At 41.7% G+C, this 19,150-nt stretch overlaps 1 protein-coding gene across 2 annotated transcripts in view; it reads right to left on the bottom strand.

Annotated features, from left to right (window-relative positions):
- The window catches only part of jarid2b (jumonji, AT rich interactive domain 2b), a 105,670-nt gene that overhangs the window by 18,987 nt on the left and 67,533 nt on the right, over positions 1-19,150 (bottom strand). For both annotated transcript variants that reach the window (XM_055017962.1, XM_055017963.1), the window contains exons 4-6: positions 16,151-16,374; positions 5,847-6,065; positions 2,006-2,250 (exon numbers count right to left, since the gene is read on the bottom strand). In XM_055017962.1, the coding sequence (XP_054873937.1) occupies positions 2,006-2,250; positions 5,847-6,065; positions 16,151-16,374 (688 nt within the window). The remainder of the gene's footprint in view (positions 1-2,005; positions 2,251-5,846; positions 6,066-16,150; positions 16,375-19,150) is intronic.

Raw genomic sequence — 19,150 nt, 5'->3', positions numbered from 1 at the left:
CAATCCGGCCCTGGGCAGGTTGATTTTTAAGCAGCTCAAGAAAAGAAAAAGTCACTACTACCTGGCGCTGATAACATACACAGTCTGAAAGCCTATTTTAGAAACTAACAGGGAGGGATGTGCACACAGTGGTTGGCAAATGAAGCTTATGTAATCTTAAACAAGCATTTATTCTAATTTCATACATGTAGTAGCATAAAGGAGGTTAATTGAGGACTGCTGAGGACAAAGAGCAAACAACTAAATAAGAGAGTGTTTTTCAAATGATGCAGAGTCGGCTAAATGCTTTTGGCCCTGCAAACCCCACCTGCCCTTGCTGCTGTGTACAGCTGCTTTGCTGACATGCCCACTTTTGTTATTTAATTAAAATGGATAGAATCATATTGTTTTACAAAAGGTCCTTTTACAGTGCCTGTATTTTGTTGATACAAGCTGCTATTAAATTAGGGAGAACTGAATCATGGTGAATTGAATTATGATAATGCCTTTACCCTTCGGTTTTACACACACAACCCCTAGTTCGTTTTACAGCTACATAATCACTTAACCTTTTATATGGCTTAGTCTGTATTTTCACAGTTGGTTGTGTGTATAAATGTGTGTGTGTGTGTCTTGAACACACATGGTTAACACACACACATACTGTTCATGCTAATTGGAGGGAGAGCGAAGAGAAAAAGGGGAGAAAAAAAGCACTAATCCTTCCAAATGATTGGAGCCATGTTGTCAAGGGCAAGATCCGTCTGTCTGACACAGGAGCAGAAAGAGAAGCGAGACGGTGAGGGAGTGGAGCATGAAGAGAAAAATGAGTGAACGAGAGCGAGATATATATAAAGAGAGAAAGGTTGAATGAGAGTACAGGAGGAAAAACAAAACACACCGCATGAGAGGAGTCAAAAGAATCACACAGGGTGCCAACAGAGTGTGAATTGAAAACGAGAGAGTAGAGGAAGAGCTGTGGAACAAAGACTAGTGGCAAAGTGAGGCTGAAGTTTGTCTTGGCAGGCAGTCGCTCTCATTGAGATTCATTGTTGGATTTACTGGACGATTCAAGGCACTTTTAAAAAAAACAAAACCCAAAGCACATGTCCAAGTCTGCATCAACAGCGGCAGCACAGTACGACAACACCACCACTACAGGACAGAGGCTGGCATTTAACAGGAAAAAAGAAGAAGAAAAAGAAGAAAGACAAGAAGAAAAAGGGGCAGAAGTAGGAAAGATGAGAATGTAATGTGGAGCCTCAGCAGACGACTGCTTTTAATTAGCTAATGTGATCAGACGAATGCCAGTTTTCTGACAAAAGCCATCTCCAGCCCTTCTCCTTCCTGCTTTCCCCTTCACTTTGTGGGGTTCCTTGAAACCTGCTAAGTGCCATGGAGAGGGAGGAAGGATTTCACAGCCCCTAGCCAGCACTACTAAATATAGCTGCAGTTGGGGCCGGCCAAAACACAATCATTACTCACCCAGACACAATAGATGGAAGAGGAGGACGAGGAGGATGAGGAGGAGGAAGAAGAGAGGAGAGGAGAGGAGAGGAGTTCAAAGTGGAGAAATAATAAGACAGGAGCTGCATAAGAGTGGTAAGCAACAGGGAGCGCAGGAGGCAAAGGAGGAAATCAGCAATAAAAAGAAAGTATAGGAAGGAGACAAGCAAGGCACAGGAGTAGTTAGGAGAATCACTGAGTGGGAGTTCAAAAAAAAAAGAGGATGCTGCAGATGAATAAATGAAAAGAAGAGTCAAGAGTGGCGAGAATTTCAAATGGGCGTAACAGCCATGCAGCACCTCCAAGCTTCATAATACAGAATATTCCATAATGTGTCCAGTTATAATACAGGTGAGCGACCTACTATAGAGATGTCTCTACAGTGGGATCCTTTCTCCCTGCTTTTCCCTTCTGTGGGAATGCTTATCCCCTTCCCTATTTTATTCTGTGATATATATCATACTTTTTCTCTGTCATCTTACTGAAAGTCTAATGCTGTGTGCTTCTGGCCTCACAGTACCTGCTTGCGTAGCTCCTCGGCAGCTCTCCTTGGTGGCAACCCGTTGGCTGAGCCTCGACTGCTGGCCATAGCCTGCTGCTCCCTCACGTGCTCCCGTGCCTCCGCCCGCTCACTGCGCTCCCTCAGGAGGGGCGGCGGTGGAGGCGGAGGAGGCGGCAGCGGCGGGGCAGGCGCATCCCTGCCGTGAGCCCCCGCCTTGGGCCTCGGACTCTCCCTGGTCCCTGCTTTACTGTGGCCGTGAAAAACTGGAGGAAAAAGAAGAGAGCGAGAGAGAAAGAGGATCAGGTGTCTTTCTTTTGTGATTCTTAACTGACATGGGAGGGTATTAAACACAAGTTCAGGGCAGCTTTCTTTTTTTGGTATTCGCATCTGTTTACTGTAGCGCAGCTGTATGACACAGCGAAATTGGAAATTTGCTTAGTATGAATGGCTTAAGAGGTAAATTGCAGAAAATATTGTAGATTGTTTTTCGAAACAGAGCTACATGGGCTAGCAATATTGTGTTGTTGTGACCAGTAATCACAGAATATGATATCTTTTAATATACTTCTAAGGAAGGCAGAAAAGGGGAGAGTAAATAAAAAATCTTCATGACTGATTCTGCAGTAAAGCTGTGCATTAACAATGCACATTAATGGATTTTTGCAGATATCCAATATGCTAATATTTTACATCTCACTTTGACTGAATGCTGATAGCAGAATATGCACATTTTTCTGCCTAATTGCAGACAACATCGTGTATCTCCTGTGGAATTAACTTATTGCTATACTTACTCTAATTGTGATTGGTCCACTGGCAGATGCAGACATAAAATACAAATCCACATATATACAAGTTCACAGGGTAACAGAAGAAAAGTACTTCAAACAACTTTTTCAAACTAAACTGAACTTTTAGAAAAATACATTTTGAGCCAATAGTAACATTCCATTTTAAAGCCTTTATCAGCAGGTATCAAGGATGATTCTACTTTGCTTTCCCTACTTTGCACTTCACCTTTGAGATTTATATTTACCACTATGGTAAATGTATACATTTTATATTTTTTTCTACAGCCTAGTAGCAATTTATAATGTTCACAAGAAGTCAGAGGCAAGTAAAAGAAAAAATTTAAAAATCAAACTACTGTAAAGAAAACACTTGGGAAAGTTTGAAAAGTCGGCTGTTCACATGCATAGGACATGCAGTATACTTCTATGCTTTTTCATGGCACCGTCTACCTGCCAGTAAGCAGAATGCGCTCTCACCGCTTTGCAGCAAACCACAACGACCAAGTGGAAACACCCGCACAAACATTGAAGTGACAGGCTTTTGGCAAACATATAGCCCCAATCAGTAAAATATGCATGATTTAAGGTGCGCATGAAAACGTCTTTATGCTACATGTCAATGAACCTGTTCAAAATGTGCTTCGACTGCGTCTTCCCCTGAACACGCTCCTATGCATAGTGAGGCAATTAACATACACATTCAACAGCACTCTCTTCAGCTTTTATGAGGCTCAATATAAAGTTTCACCAGGTCTTAAAATTTCAGCATTTACAGGAACCATGCAACCCTCCTTATAGAAGTGTAAATTCTGAAAAGCAACACATGCACTGCTTAATGATCTGTATGTGCGATTTGAAGCAATAGTGCATGCTGCTGTCTGCAATAGTGTGTGTGTTTGGAATACTGTCTGCGTGTATCTTCTCATAACCACGAGTGAGCGTCTGTGGGTCTCTGGGGCCCCAATGAATGAATGAATGAAAAATGAGAGAAATCCTGACATTTTGAGAAGTGAGCTAAGCAAGAAACTGAGCCCAATAAAAGCTGTTTAATTTAGCTATGTCAACATGGCACATGGCCGAGAGAGAGAGGGAGAGAGAAGTAGAGCGCTGATGAATGGTCTACAATGTAGGGCCTTTCCTGTCTCCCTTTACCTCCCAGAATAAAATGTTTCTCTCCTTCGCTAATTCTATTTCTCCTTTTTTCTCAGCTTCTCCCCCTCCTTCCTCCCTCCTTCCTCCCTCCTTCCTCCCTCAGAGCCCATATAACTGTGCTCCTGCTGGAGAGCGGCCCAGGCTGCATATTAAAGTGTCACGTTTGACACCAATCTTAATACCACAAAATGTACTAAGGTGTGAGGGTGTTTTTCTCCATGTGTGTGCTCGATATCCAGCACAGCATAAACACTGTCAACGCTGGAGCGATGACCCAGTCTTGACTGTGTGTGCACACCTACTTGTGTACACAAATGTCTTTTTCAATGTCCTTAACCCCCTCATCTCTATTGTCCCTTACAAAGTAGATCTGCCTATTTCCCCCTTATCTATTTATTTAGCATATCACAGTGAAGGCGCCAAGCTGCTTTGCAAACAGTGTTTGTATACGAGATAAGAAAGGAGAATAAGCTGTCCTCATGCACACAACAAGCCTGGATTTGTTCAAACAGGTTTCACTATCCTACTGTTCATGCTCCTTATACAGATATGTACAGTTTATGTTTCAAGCCGCAGCTACAGATGTTCTTGAAAGGATGAAGGAAAAGCGTATGTATCTATAAGTGTGTTGTGGGTAGGTACAGCCTGTGAACTATACAAAGGAAGTGCACAATTCTCAAAGAGTTCAATGTAAGCAAATCTATGGACCTCTCTCCCTCTTTCTCTCCTAATCCCACCAGTCTCTGTGCTGTCTTTCTCCTCCTCCACATTCCAGCTGAGAGGATGACAGGGGAAAAAAGCTGAGCAAAGTGTTCACCTTTTAAACCTTTCTGGTGGCAATTCTACAGACTAAGGAGGGAGTGAGAGTCAGGGAGGGCAGAGAGGGGGAACTATGAAATCCAGCCCTTCTTTCATTGGGAAATGCCTGGCCAGAAGGATAGTGCATCTCCAAAGTCTGCCAGGGAAGGAGAGCCTCCAGGTTAAAATTTTTCTGTGTAATGCTCTGTAGAAAACACTACAAGTTGAATATAACAAACACATCAAGTGCTACAGTAAATAAAAATGGGATGGGAGGTAATATTCTGGATTCAGTGAAGTTTGCCATGTGTTCTGTCTTACACGCTGCAAAAAGCCCGCATCTTAGAAAATTGTATCTATTATTGGACCTTGAAAATCTTATGTCTGGGCAAATAAATTAAATCTGCCTCTTCAGATGGACAATTTCTGCCAGTGATTTTCCACAATCAAGAGTCATTTCCTCCAGAAATAGAAAAAAATGACTTGATAAAGTTAAATCTTTCAGCAGCGTATTTTTGCATGCATGCAATTTTCCAAACGTTGTGCACAACTCTCTCTCTCTCTGTGTGTGTGTGTGTGTGTGTGTGTGTGTGTGTGTGTGTGTGTGTGTGTGTGTGTGTGTGTGTGTGTGTGTGTGTGTGTGTGTGTGTGTCAAGGGCCCCGGCCAGCTGTTGCAGTGTGTGCATAAACACCTTGTTAGAGCTTAGTAAGCTAAGTGTTAATTGGGGTGGAAAGAGTTGATGCACTGCTCCACTATCCCAAGTGACTTACCCTTCTCTCTGCAGTGGAAAACAAGAGTGCAAACGTAGGAAACTGCCCACGTGCATGGACAAACAGAAATGCACACTCGAATACTGCCAAGAACTACAAATATGTCTTTTGTCCCATGACTCATTCTGCATTTGTTGTTAATCTTTCCATTTCTTTCTAGCTATTCCATTGGTGTATCATCCTTGACTCCTCTTCTTCCATCTTCTCACACCTTTTTTTATTTCTATTTTTCTCCCCTCTCTCATTCCTTCAGTGAATCCCTCACAAAGTGCATGTGAAGACAGGAGACTGGTGTTACTAACAAACGTATGGCATGCTTTCTTCACCAGCTCCAGTTCCGTCCTTACCGTGCCCGTTAAGTGGCTGCCTGGCGGGGAGTTTGCCCTTGCGGGGTGTCGAGTGGCAGGAGGAAGAGGCTGAGGCTTGGCTGCTGCTCCCCACGCCATGAGAGTGGACACCACCTCCGTTCCTCACCTCGTCCTCCTCCTCTTCCTCCTCCTCCTCCAGGTCGTCCTCCTCCTGGGAGCTTCCAAAGTAGGCCATGTTACTGGGCAAGGCAGATGAACCTGAGAGGTGGAAGGAACGAGGAGAAAGGGACCCAGAGAGGGAGAGGAAGGATGAAAAAAATGGTGAGGGGAAGGAGGAAGGAGAAAAGGGAAAAAGATAGAAAATAAATTACAATTCAAAAAATAATAGAAAGGCACAAAAAGCACTCCTCATTGAAAATTTAGTCTATTTGAACACAATACGTTTTTTCATGGAGACTGTCAATGTAGGGAAAAACATCTTTTCTTGTTTCATTCTAATTTCAGACGTTACAAATGAATCAGTATGTAAGTGGTGAAATATTCATCTAAAAATAGAAGTTGCTCAGGGCTTTAAAAATAATGTGGATTGTGCTACTATTTTTTCATCTGTTATTATCCCGGCTGGTGGCCTATTGATGCTTTGTAAACTGCTCTGCACATAGCGGCGGCTCCATTGTTGCTCTCGCTCACACAGTTAAATGCACAAACATAATCAAGGAGATGCAAAGCACAATGTTGGAGCGATGACAGTTTTACTTTCACAGCATTTTCATCGAGTTTGAATCAGGAGAAACCTCAATACTTTCTGAAGTGTTTCTTAAAATTGCATGTATGGAATTTGACATCATTAAGCTTGTTGACCTTATTTTATAAAGATTGTGGTAAAGAGGTTTTGACAGCAGTGTTTTGCAAATGCATCAATATCGGTGGTAGTTGTGGTTGTAAAGATATCAGGGCAAATATCACACACAGAGCAGAGGGAAAAGACTTGCAACATTTTCTGATAGCTAGAACTAAAGCCAGAGCACTGGGATTGCGTAGCCAGCAGTCTCTCCACAGTGGCTCTTGATGTTGACAGTTTTATTGAGACATATATAAAGTACATGTGCTCACATATCTAACTCTGTAGGAGAGTTACTTCAGAAAACCAAAGAGTCTCTCTCGCGCGCTGCTGAGCTAATCCCAAATCTGTCGCTTTCACTCTTCCAAACAGGATTACTGTCAATCTCCCCCCCTATTGGAGAAGAAAGTCAACGTTCACTCTCTTTCCTTTTTCTGTCACACTCAATCACATTCATTGTCATCTCCGAGAAATCTGGTTCAATATGTGCTCGAAGGAGGTAAATAGTGTTTGTCCATGGATGGCCTATAACGTTACCTCAGTTAGCTGAATGTAGACACACAGTCACTCTCATAAAAGGTCAGAAAGCCCAAAGCTATGTTATTAAATTTCATATTGTTGTACTCATAAATCAGCGTGCAAACAGCTGGTTGAGTCACACAGATGCAAGAATAAAAATGTTTTTAAAAAGAAGAGTCCAACAGTAGTGACTTGTGCTATAAGCGTGAACAGAAATAAAAATAGAGACACACTGGTATAGCTGTAAATCATTCTAGATGTTTTTTTTGCATTTTACTGCATCATGCCTCACTATGCTTCCAGAAATATTACGATCTTTGGTGCCAGACATTAAACAGAGCAAGAGAACACTTAGTTTCTGAATCGACATCATGCTGGAGCCTTCTATCAGTCACTGCAGGTACCCTCAGCAAGCACTCCACACACCCTGCTGTCTCACATGTCATAATTATCTGTGTATGTGTTTACTTTTACTCCTGAGGACTGGAAATGAGTTTTCGAGCCAAAAATGTAAGAACATGCTGGCAAACTTACAAATGCAAGATCAAGACAGAACTAAAGTATGGGGGAGAAGCTTTAACTGACGGTTGGAAATGCTTTGGGCATGAAACAACAAATTTTCTCACTCATTCTTCACACTGTACTCAGCTACCTCTGCAAGGCCAACATGAAGAAAACAAAAGATTCCTGCAACTACAAAACCTCGTATATACACTACCAGTCAAAAGTTTGGACACACCTTTGCATTTAATGTTTTTTTTTTTTTTATTTTCATGAACTATTTCAGGTGAGTACCTCATGAAGCTCATGGAGATAATACCAAGAGTGTGTAAAGCAGTAATCAAAGCAAAGGGCTTCTATTTTGAAGAATCTAAAATATGAAACATGTTTTGACTTATTTCACACTTTTTTGTTTACTACATAATTCCATTTGTGTTCATTCATAGTTTTGATGCCTTCAGTGAGAATCTACAATGTAAACAGTCATGAAAATAAAGACAAACCATTAAATGAGAAGGTGTGTCTAAACTTTTGATTAGTACTGTACATAGTGCATGTACAATGGACAACGCAACCTATCATTTATCGTTTATTGTCATGCACTACTGAGAAACGTGACAAAAACAGACTCCTCCCCAGTGACAGGAGCCTGTGTATATGGCATGCATGTGTGACTTTGAGTGAATAGAAAAGGCAGGCACAGTTGGCAAATTAAATACAATAACTTCCAATTTGTACAATTAAGTTTTGTAATTTTGTAACTGTATGTTTGGAATTGTTGATTCCTAGTTAACGAGAATGTGTGGTTATGCAACATTCTCACAGCTTTGATTAAATCTGGCTGTGAGCAGGAAACCGTGGATTTTACGAAGTTGTGAGGCCTTTATGACTAAATCGATTGCATAGCATGAGCAACTACTGTGGTTTTTATTACCCTTTTAAGGGCCTCTGTGCTTAAAGGGCATTAATGGAAAGTAATGTGTGATTATACGCCAATTAAAATAATGTTAAGCCTCTGAAAAATAGGCTAAATTCAACAACCTCTATTAAAATATAAGAGGACAAAAAAAAAAAAAAATACACATAGTGAATTAAGACTTAGCCAAAGCAATTATTTAATTAGCACACTTGTTTTTGGAGATTGCTGAACAATTATCTTAGATTTTACACATTCAGTACATTATTAAGCTAATTAGAAGATAACACAAGTGTGAGGACACCAAAATTATTCCCTTTTGTGAACTTACAGAAAGGATATATCTTATACACTTTAGAACAAGACAGAAACTGGCAGCAAAACTGAACGTAATTCATAAGCTCTCCAGTTAGACAAAAGGTTTCAGATCGAAGAGAATATGCTCATCAGTGAAAAAAATTTAATACCATGCCAAAGCCACTATCGAATGAATGATCACTTAGTAACCAGCCTTGTGTAATCTATATCTGTACAATGTGTCGCACACATACAAACACATCTGCACTCAAGAACTCTGCTTTGATATACTTAACGTTTGTGTGTGTGTGTGTGTGAGAATACACTCAGTGCTTAAATGGCACCCTGACTAAGCCTGGGCTTTCCTAATGACAAAGGAGAAAACATGATGCAAGGCTTAAGTGCTGCAAACTGAAGCAGTCTGCTTTAAATAGTCGACACTGCAAAGTCCTTAAGGGAACACTGGAGCGTGAAAGCTAGAAAATCCCTGTCCCTTCCCCACCAACAATTTGCTGTAAATCAATTTCTTAAATGACGCTGATTTAATAGCTTCCTTTCTGCCTATTGGACGAGAATGTAAAATAACAGACATATTGAAACCATTATTCTGACTTTCTTTTGTAAAACACATCGTTGCACTTAGATTCATTTTAAAGTGTGCTGACTATCATTGCCCAGTCGGGGGACCTGTGGGTCACATTACATTATTATTTTGAAAACTTTATGCATCACACTTATATCAAAGCTCTGCCAAACACATACATACACACACGGCCTGGTAATAATAAATCTGGCTGTGCCTTGGATCACACTTTTCACACAGCAGCTCTGCCAGTTTCTAATTATCTCCTCAGAAAGCTGGGGAGAGAAACAAATCTGTAGTGGCAGCAGATTCCCTGAAAACTGTGGTGTTACCTGCTCACTTTAACTTTATAAGGAGGTCAACAGTGCAGAATGTGACGTGAAATATGGTTTAAACATTAACCCACATGTTGAGGAATGTTCCTCTGCAGTTTTCTCACTCTCAGTCTAGTTAATGTAACACGCTATGACAACACAAGTCCACATGTGGTTTCTTGACACCCAGCATGTGAAGTGGGATGCAAACAATTAGAAGTGGTTGAACATGTATAGCAGTAGCACTTTTTCTGCTTCAGTTTTCCAGATTTCAAACAGTGGATCAGGCCTCGAGTGTTGGATGAATGTAACACACACACACAAAAATACAAGAGGTCGCACACATGCCCTGAATGGCACACACAAACAAACCCAGCGTGCACAGACACCTCGTTTATGTTGGCGACAGAGCAAACGCTTCTCTCTTAACCCAAACAAACACACCAATGCTGCACACACACTGGCCCAATCAGCTTCTAATGACTCGTTTCATTAGCTAAATGGTTATAATTTACTGCCCCAGGTAGGGGTCAGCAGGCCAATGGTAACAGACCACAGGGGCAGCTGGGGGCAGAAATGTGTGTGGGTTTGAGGCTGCACAGAAATGTAGAAGAACAAAGAAGAACAAACTCAATAGAGGAAGCATGAGTGTACCTCTACTACACTTCTATCCTCCTGCGAACCACTTTAACAGGGTTTCGTGTGGGTTTGAGATTAAATTAACTCAGTGCTACAGTCTTTAAAGGTATAGTCTGATAACTGCTGATATTAAGAGGAAAAAGAGAGGAAGAGTGAAGGAGCAAACTGGGAAAGAACGATTGAAGACACGGACCAGACACCAGACAGAAACAGATGTAACAGTGCAACCGTATCCTCTAATGTGTTCAATATCCTCAAAATAAGACTTTCTAAAATGTTGGAGAGAGAGCAGGGAGATGGCACTGACTGAGCCTGCCAACAGATCTAGTGGTCCAATGCTGACCACTGGCATCCCAACTACAGGAGTGGCAGCGATACTTCTGGGGCCGATACCAGAAATTTACAGCCCCCATCTCTGGCACTGACACCCCAAATCCATCAGCTCCTAGAAAACACACAGATACAAACACACACACATTCGAGGTGAAAAAAAAAAAGCAGCTCAGTCCCTCTCCAAGATCTTCAACAGGGCTTGAGCCCAATCCCTCAATTACACCGGCTTTTCTTCCACCTCATTCCGGCCGCAGACAAATCATAATTAGGTCTGAAAGAGTCTATTAGGATTGTCATTTTTAACAGGGCTCTTGGGTGGGTGGGGGGGCATAATTATAAACCCTCCATTCTCTGGCTACCCTTCTTTTGTCCCCTTAGCTGGAACTGAAACAATGAGGACAATTTAAATAGTCAATCAGGAGGGTTTAGCTGCCATGGGGACATGTGGACGTGCTGACTTAGAACTGAGTGCAGCATGCGAGGAAGCACAAGCTCGGTTTTTAAGTGTAGGTAAGAAAGGGAGACAAATGCAGATTCTCTGGCGAGGAGAAATAAAGTTACAACAGCCAGCTGAGCTCTGCCAAAACTCTTCATCGTTCTCTTAGAGGAGAAACAGAGTGAAAGAGGATTAAGGATTACATCTCCAATTCACATTCCTTGATGTCAGCAAAACCATTAACCCCACAAACATCAGCTCTGCTCCTGAAGAAGGAGGCAGAATCTGTCAGTGTCGAGCTCCACACTCCTCTACTGACTCGTCATTGAGAAGAAACACACAACTATACCCAAAACATACAGTTTCCAGCTTTAATCAAACAGCAAGCACACATTAGACGGAGAGAAAAGTACCATATCCCTGAGGGAAATTCAGTTGTCACAGCAGCAATGCACTTGAGAGACACATGAGTAGCTGCCGGACCTGAAATCCTATTCCCTGTGGTGGAAATGTGCTTCTAGTTAAGCAAGATTCTCAGACAATAAAAACACGTTCCAACAATATCAAATCCAGCAATCTAACTACAAAGATGGAGGTCCTGAGCACAATTCTGAGGACTGGCTGTCTATTCTTGAAAAAAAACAGATGTGAAAAGTCCACAGTTGTTTCACGTGTGTAATCACGTACTAGGAATCTATGGTCTGTAGTTCACTGGGTCAGAGCTGGGAGGTTATGTAAGCAGAGCGGAGGGATTGGCCTCGCTGAACCTGAGAGAGAGAGCAGCACCACACTGGGTTGGCAGGCAGGATAGGATGCCCAGAGGGTGAAGAGCCACCGGGCACGACACACACATACATAGAAATTTACCAAAAAATAATCACACTCCTGGAAGCGACTTATGTAACAGCCTTATTTCCAGGAGTGTGTGTGTGTACAGACAGTTATTCATTTACTCTCTAATCTTATCTATGCCAATGTGTACACTATGCGTCCGTGTTTTCCTCACTGAGAACAAATTTTGTTGAAAAGTTTTTTTTTAAAAAATACATTATATAAATAAAGGATGACAAAGATTCCCCAATATTTTTGCTGAATAATCAAAATATAAATGATTGCTCAAAAATATTAAGTGAAGGTCAGAAAGCAAATAACATCACTTTTGAGTAGTGCAGTTTACATGTATCCACAAAAATCATTCCTGTTTAGATTGTGTTACTAACTTAAATCTCTGTTTGAAATGAAATCCTTAAAAAGATAATTATACAGCTTTATTCTGCTCTGCTCAGTGCTGCCCCCACCCTGCTGTCAGCAGCAGTACACCCTCTGGGTTACCAGAGGCAGACAGGGCCAGAGGCAGACTGTCTGGCTACCACCCAAATGGCTTTCTCCACGGATATAAACAGCCCAACTACAGGCCTGGACCACACATAAACACCATTTTGAGAACACAGGCAAAGGACTGAGCACTCCAGCTTGTGTGCACGAGGGTGTGTGTGTGTGTGTTTGCAGGAGTGAGAGATGAACAGTGAGATAAATACACAATATAAGCCCTAGACAGTGTGGGTGGTGAGCATACATGATGAGCATCCTTCTATACAGTAGACAAAAATGCTTTTTTTAACACTTCTCTGTCCGGTTACTCCCACGTTGCATCAGAATAATCAGGCACCCCTGCCCCCCCTGGAGGGATTAAAAATAACTTTGCCTCGGATACAGAAACAACACAAACCACCAGCAGCCAACCGATTCACTATCATGGGGAAAAAAAATCCCAAAAGAGCAAGATGTTGCCAATTACTAGCTCTGATTGGATGCAAAGGTGCATGAACAGCATGCAGAGTGATGAAAAAGTTAGCAGTGATTTCACAATACAGAGTGACACAAGAGTCCCGCTTTCACAACACGTTTCTTTCTTTTTTTGTTGCTCACGTTATCACTTCAAATCCTTTATGTTTTAGCTGCTTTTATGTAGCTGTCAGAATGAGTGATGGATAGAAGCCTTTGGAGTGGATGCGTAATGTTTACCAGATAAGATAAGCAAACACTGCAGTGGATGTGTGTGTGTGTGTGTGTGTGTGTGTTTACACACTGCGAACGTTTGACCTGGGATAAATCCCAGTAATCGCTGCTGATGGGGTTTCAGGGCCGAAATGTCGCTTTTGGTCCCCATTACAACTTCAAAAAGTGAGTCAAAATCATATTGAATAGAGAGAAAATTAGGCGAGATGATGGATTTGAGATTTCCATAATATAGCTAGAGATTCTGTCAGAGACATTTTGGTGGCAGACATGAAGGAGCCTAATGTGTGTGGTGGTCAGATCACCAGAGACATGTATCAGAATCTTAAAGGGGATTGGGGGTTTCAGACCATATCAAAGACTCGAGTCCCTTTGAAAAGATTAACCAGGCTAACACAGATGTCCTTGTTGGCTGCGTCTCCTCATATACCCTGGATAGTGAATGTGTGCAGATAGATGCGCACACACACACACACAACCACGCAGAGACACAATGATGAGAGGGCACACCGGAGATAAGCAGGACAGGCGACATTAGTGGTTAACGTGGATTTACACTCACACACACACACACACACACGCACACGCTTGAACACACACACTCACAGACGCAACCTCAAGGGCTCTGCTGACATTCTCCCATGTCCCTCTCTTGGTAAGGGTCCCTGTATATGGGTCACATGAGAGGCCAAGGGGAAAACAGAGCAGAAGAAGGCCCTGCGAAGGAAAATGTCATCCTCACAGCATGGACAAAGCACACACATACATACACACATACACACACACACACACACACACACACACAGAGCTAAAGTGCGTCTATAAATACGGCGGTAAAGCAGGGAGCAGCAGAGTGGAAAAAGCCAGTGGAAAACAGTTCAATCGTTAGCTTAGCAGCAATAGCTCTAAAATTAGCATTAGCAGCACAGTGCAGTATGGCAGACCTTGCACATGGAGACAAGAAATCAGCTTGCAAAGCACCAAACCTTCGCTTTAATTATAAAGACAGAAAGCAGCAGAACTGAGTCAGGACCAGTCACCTACACCTCATTAGTCTACCTCTCCACACATGTAAGGGTGGAGTTTAGCTTAGCACCCAGAGCTGAGAATAATCTCATCTTCAAAGAATATGGGACGTTATATCATTAGCCTATGTAACACCGTGGCCTATATATGCAAATCAAGGCCCCTCACGCTGAACGCTTCAGTCACTTTTAGCAACCTCCAATTACACATTTTTGAATGAGCCCTGTAAGGTTAAAATGACATTCCATAATAGAAGTATTCTCCTCAGAATAGAAACGTATAGCCATCACGTCCCAACAGACTTGAATATAAATTTGCCTCTCCCGAGTCTTGAGCCTACTTTGTAGAAGATGGGCAGAGGTTAATAATGATAACAGTAAATTAATCTGAAGCAAGGCGTTTTGTCTTCCAAAAGGAATTAATTGTGGTTGCGGCGACGTCGTGAAGAAAAAAGGTGGGTGGGATATTCAACCGAGGATAAAATTAAGATAGCTAAGAGAAGTCACGGCCAAGGTTGTTTGAGAAAATGGTCCTAAACTTTTTATTATTCGGGCCTAGATTGTGTCCCTCCCTTTTCTTTTATAGTTCACAAGAAAAGGATGAGACAGAAGCATGAATGGAAAGTGTTTAGGGGTCCTTTTACTTCCTTACATCTTTTGTGCAAGTCTGTATCCACTCAGGAGGTATAGTAAAGAATGTTAATGGTCAAATCAACAATGCGTATATAATGAACATAGAAATTTTGCCTATTAACGAGCTACTGTAGGACAAATGTTTTATCCAAAGTGGAGTTTTGAGAGAATTTTATAAAGCACACTTGACATCTACTACTGCTGCTACTGTGTCTTCCTTCTGCAGAAAGACCGATTTTGGAGTCACTTTTGTGTGTGTTTTATAAACTTTGAGTTGTAAAATCTCATTGTACAAAGCTTTCTGAAAGCTCACATTTATAAATTACAGATTTTGAAAGCAGATTCAAAGTCTTGGAACTTTGGTATTTGGTCTTGAAAGACTTTAGCACATAAAATACTATATAATAAAACCACTATTTTGAATCTGCAGCAGGACAGAAACTTTTTGCAGTGTCCTGGCAGTGGACTCTATTTGCTGGCCAGCAGAGCATAGATTATAAGTAACACGAGCCCTTCATTTAACTCTAAAGGGAAGAAGAACTCATTTAGTTACCCTGAGTGCTGAGGGGGGTCTGACCTAGTTCAAGCTACTGTACACTGGATTGATATGGGTGTGAGATAGTGTCCTGGTGTATCTATTTAACCCACAGAGTTTTCTCTGTACTCCAAGTAAACAATGTTTCTGTCTGAAACAAAAAAGAGCTGAGTACCCACACACAAAACTCCCAATGCGACTGCTAATTACACAGTCATGGCCTTTACAGTTTGTTTGACATTAAAGGTGCTACATAGTGTCGATGAACCTGTGTAGTATTTGCAGTACAGGGTGTGTGTATCTATGTACAAACAGCTGCTGGAGTAGAGGGTGACAGGCAGGGTGTTAAAGAGACAGACAGTTGGTGAAAGGTAGGAGGGGGAGATGTGTAAGCTGATGAAATGCAGGATAATCTTGGCCTTGGGCAAGTATGCAGTGAGTTGCAGTATGTGTGCAAGGTTTCGAGTGGGCGGAGGCTGATCAAAACCTGACTTAACAAAACTTACAATAAGTGCTCTTGAGTTGTTAATGTATGTTGATGTGCAGTAGTAAAATGTCGTCAAGTCAGAGAAGTAATATGCAGCTCTGCTTTCTACCAGAGACATGCATCCTGGATAAGAAAAAAAGCCCTCTAATATTAGAACAAGACATATCTGCAGTTTTCTTGTTAAACAGCATCCCTCCCGCTCTGCTGCCGGTTGTAAGCGTGCATGTAATTATGCCTCCATCTGCTCCACTCTGCTGTTTCCTACCTCTGAGGCAGAGGAAGGTGAGGAAGTCCTCCGTCTTGGGCTTGCGCCTGGACAGGTCCTGGATGGAGGAGGACAGCGATGATGAGGAGAGCGATGAGAGGGATGTGGATGGCACAGTGGCCAGGCCAGTGTTCAGGCTGCCTGGGTCGGCCACTTTGACGGGCGTAGTGCTGGGTGAGTTGGGCTGCGACTGGGCAAACTTCCGCTGAGCCTGGAGCCGAGGTCTGCGTAGGAAAAAACGGCAAAATTAATACTCTATTCACATGGAGATAAATGTATTATAATAAAACGAGCTAGAAATGTGAAGAACTCACTCACACACACACAGAAGTTATCAGAAATTGAACCCAGTGTAGCTACAGCAGATTTTGTGTATCCAGAATGTCATTCCTCCTGATGCAACTCAGCAAAAGGCAAAGCAGTCTCAAGTCCATTAAAATCACAAATTTGCTCTTTTATATGCTTGCACAACCAGTCTCTCACTCGACCACTTTCTCATCTTTTTTATACTCCCGTGGCCTATAGCTAGTGTCTCACTGTGGAGATCTGTGCTGAAACAATCACGCTGCAGTGAAGAATTTATTATGTATGTGTGTGCAGGGACCCCACACACCTATTGTCTACCGTGGTCATTCAGTAGGTGTGTGGGTGTCTTTGTAAATGACATAAAGCTTCCATGTGCATAGCCCCAGATACACACACATACACATGTACATAGTAGTTCCTGTTTTAATCATGTTGTCTGTATGGTAAAGCGTGTGCAGTCAATGGCAGCTGATAACAACCATCTGAACCAAATGCTGCCAGAGAACAACTTTTTCTTCATTTCCTCCATCTTTCTGTCTCTTAATTTTTTCCTCTTTTACTTCTGTCTCTTTCTCATTTTTCCGCCATTTTATTTTCCTGCCTCAGCCTCCACAACTGTGCTTGCTTTCCTCTGTGGTGCACAAAGCTTTTGAGATGTCTCTCTCATTTTTCTCTCTGCTTGTCTCTTTTCTCTCTTTATTTCACAGTGTGTGTCAGTGGAGGCGAGGGTAAGAGCAGAATATTAAAGAAGTGAAAGCAATGGACTGAGCTGTCACGCTGCTTCCTTCATACACAACACACGCACCTCTCTCACATGCACTTATCATGCCGGCACATGCACGTGCACACACAAACCAATCGGGGGCCGCGTGCACCAGCGCGTGGCCTCAATCGATTAGCGCTGCTGGTGTGTGTGCCTATGTGTGTGTGAGAGCATGAGCTACGCTATAAATGTTGAGGAGTAGTGATGGAAGCAATGTGATATCCTGGTATTATTTGTCAATTTGTTGCGGACCGGACTGAGGTAAGGGAAGATAGGATCATGTCTGGAGAACACCCACAATGCATTTGGCGCAGCCACTGAAAGGTGCAGAGCTCCGATTACACTCCAATCAGAGAACAGCGCAGAGTCAAAACGTGTCAATTTCCTGCCCTGACATGGGTGTAAGCTCGATATGTGAGAAATTGAGAGATGATTGCTCACACGTTGCCAAAGTCCTACATTTGAAAGCAAGGTGGGAGAACAACTGTTCATTTAGCATCAAACATTTAGTAAACAAAATGATTAGCTTGGCATTTTATAAGCTGGAATACAAAAACACACAACAGTGAATCTGCATTCAATCTAATTGGCTTAGATTTTGCTGATACTCAGACAAAATTGGCAAAACACACACAAAATACAGACTTTAAACATCCAAACAAAAAAAAAAACTTATTTCCTGAAAGACAAGATATCCTAAAGCTGCCATATTTCAACATTTAGTTAAAAGCTCAGTACATACATGAGGTACTGTTATCCCCCGACATTATAGAACAAAGAATATGACGATTCAATAGGCAAAAAAGAGCATGATTATTCAATAGGCAAAACAGCACAATGGGGACAGGTGTCACTTCACACAAGGCTGTGATCTACTTGCAAAATATGGAGAAAAAAAACAGCAGGGCAGCAGGCCAAAACAGAGTACAACCAAAGAATGGAAGACGAAAAGAAAGAGAAAAAATAAGCGATGAAGCAGAAAGCTGAGTCGCTCTGGTTGCCAACCAGTTTAGATTAAAGATATAGTAGTACAGGATGGCAAATTAAAGGACGAAGAAGGTGCATAGCAAAAACAATTGTCAGGATAAATGTAAAAAAATAAAGCATATGGGAAAGGAAAGGGATCAGAGAAGTAATTAAAAACTAAGAAGTAGAGAATGAAGCACTGAAAAAAAGTCTAAATGCACTCCTGGGTAGATGGAGAAGAAAAGTTTGATAAACAGGGGTGTTGGGAATACTGAGAGAAGTACGGTGAGGGATGAAGCCAGGAAGTGAGATGAAGTGACGGAGAACAGAGAGGAGAAAACGACGGAGGGAGGCTGATGTGCAGAGGGGAGGTTGTAATCAGGGAGGTTTGCGTGACTGTAGGAGCTGGAACTTTAAAGTGTGAGAGATAAAGGCAAGGAAGGAAGAAGGGAAGGAATGGCATACAGTACAGAAAGCGATTATGTGGCTATAATGTATATATATATATATATATATATATATATATATATATATATATATATATATATATATATATATATATATATATATATATATATATATATTACATATACATATACTCTGTAGATGAGCACAGACATGTTTGACAGTGCAAAATCCAACATTCATCACAATTTTATTTTGTAAGCTAAAAAGCAGCAAATTAACATAATAAAAGTTGACACTGCTTTTATTTGAGCCAGATTTCTTTGCTTGACAAGAATCAACAGCCAGTTTGCTGCTGCCCAATCCAGTTGTCCAAACTCAGCATGTTTCCATCTCTTGTTTTAAATCACGTACAGTGTAACTATTATACTGAGCAGAGCTGCTTATTAAAGCCCCTGTGGTGGCTACTTCCACTCAACTGTGTTTTACAGCAATAAAACTTCAAAAATTGTGAACAAAGATAATGAAATCCGCTTTAAAGAGAGAGAGGGGAAAAACTG

This window comes from Amphiprion ocellaris, chromosome 15, assembly GCF_022539595.1.
Source record: "Amphiprion ocellaris isolate individual 3 ecotype Okinawa chromosome 15, ASM2253959v1, whole genome shotgun sequence".
Classification (NCBI taxonomy): domain Eukaryota; kingdom Metazoa; phylum Chordata; class Actinopteri; family Pomacentridae; genus Amphiprion; species Amphiprion ocellaris.
This window is presented reverse-complemented; position numbering and strand designations above follow the sequence as displayed.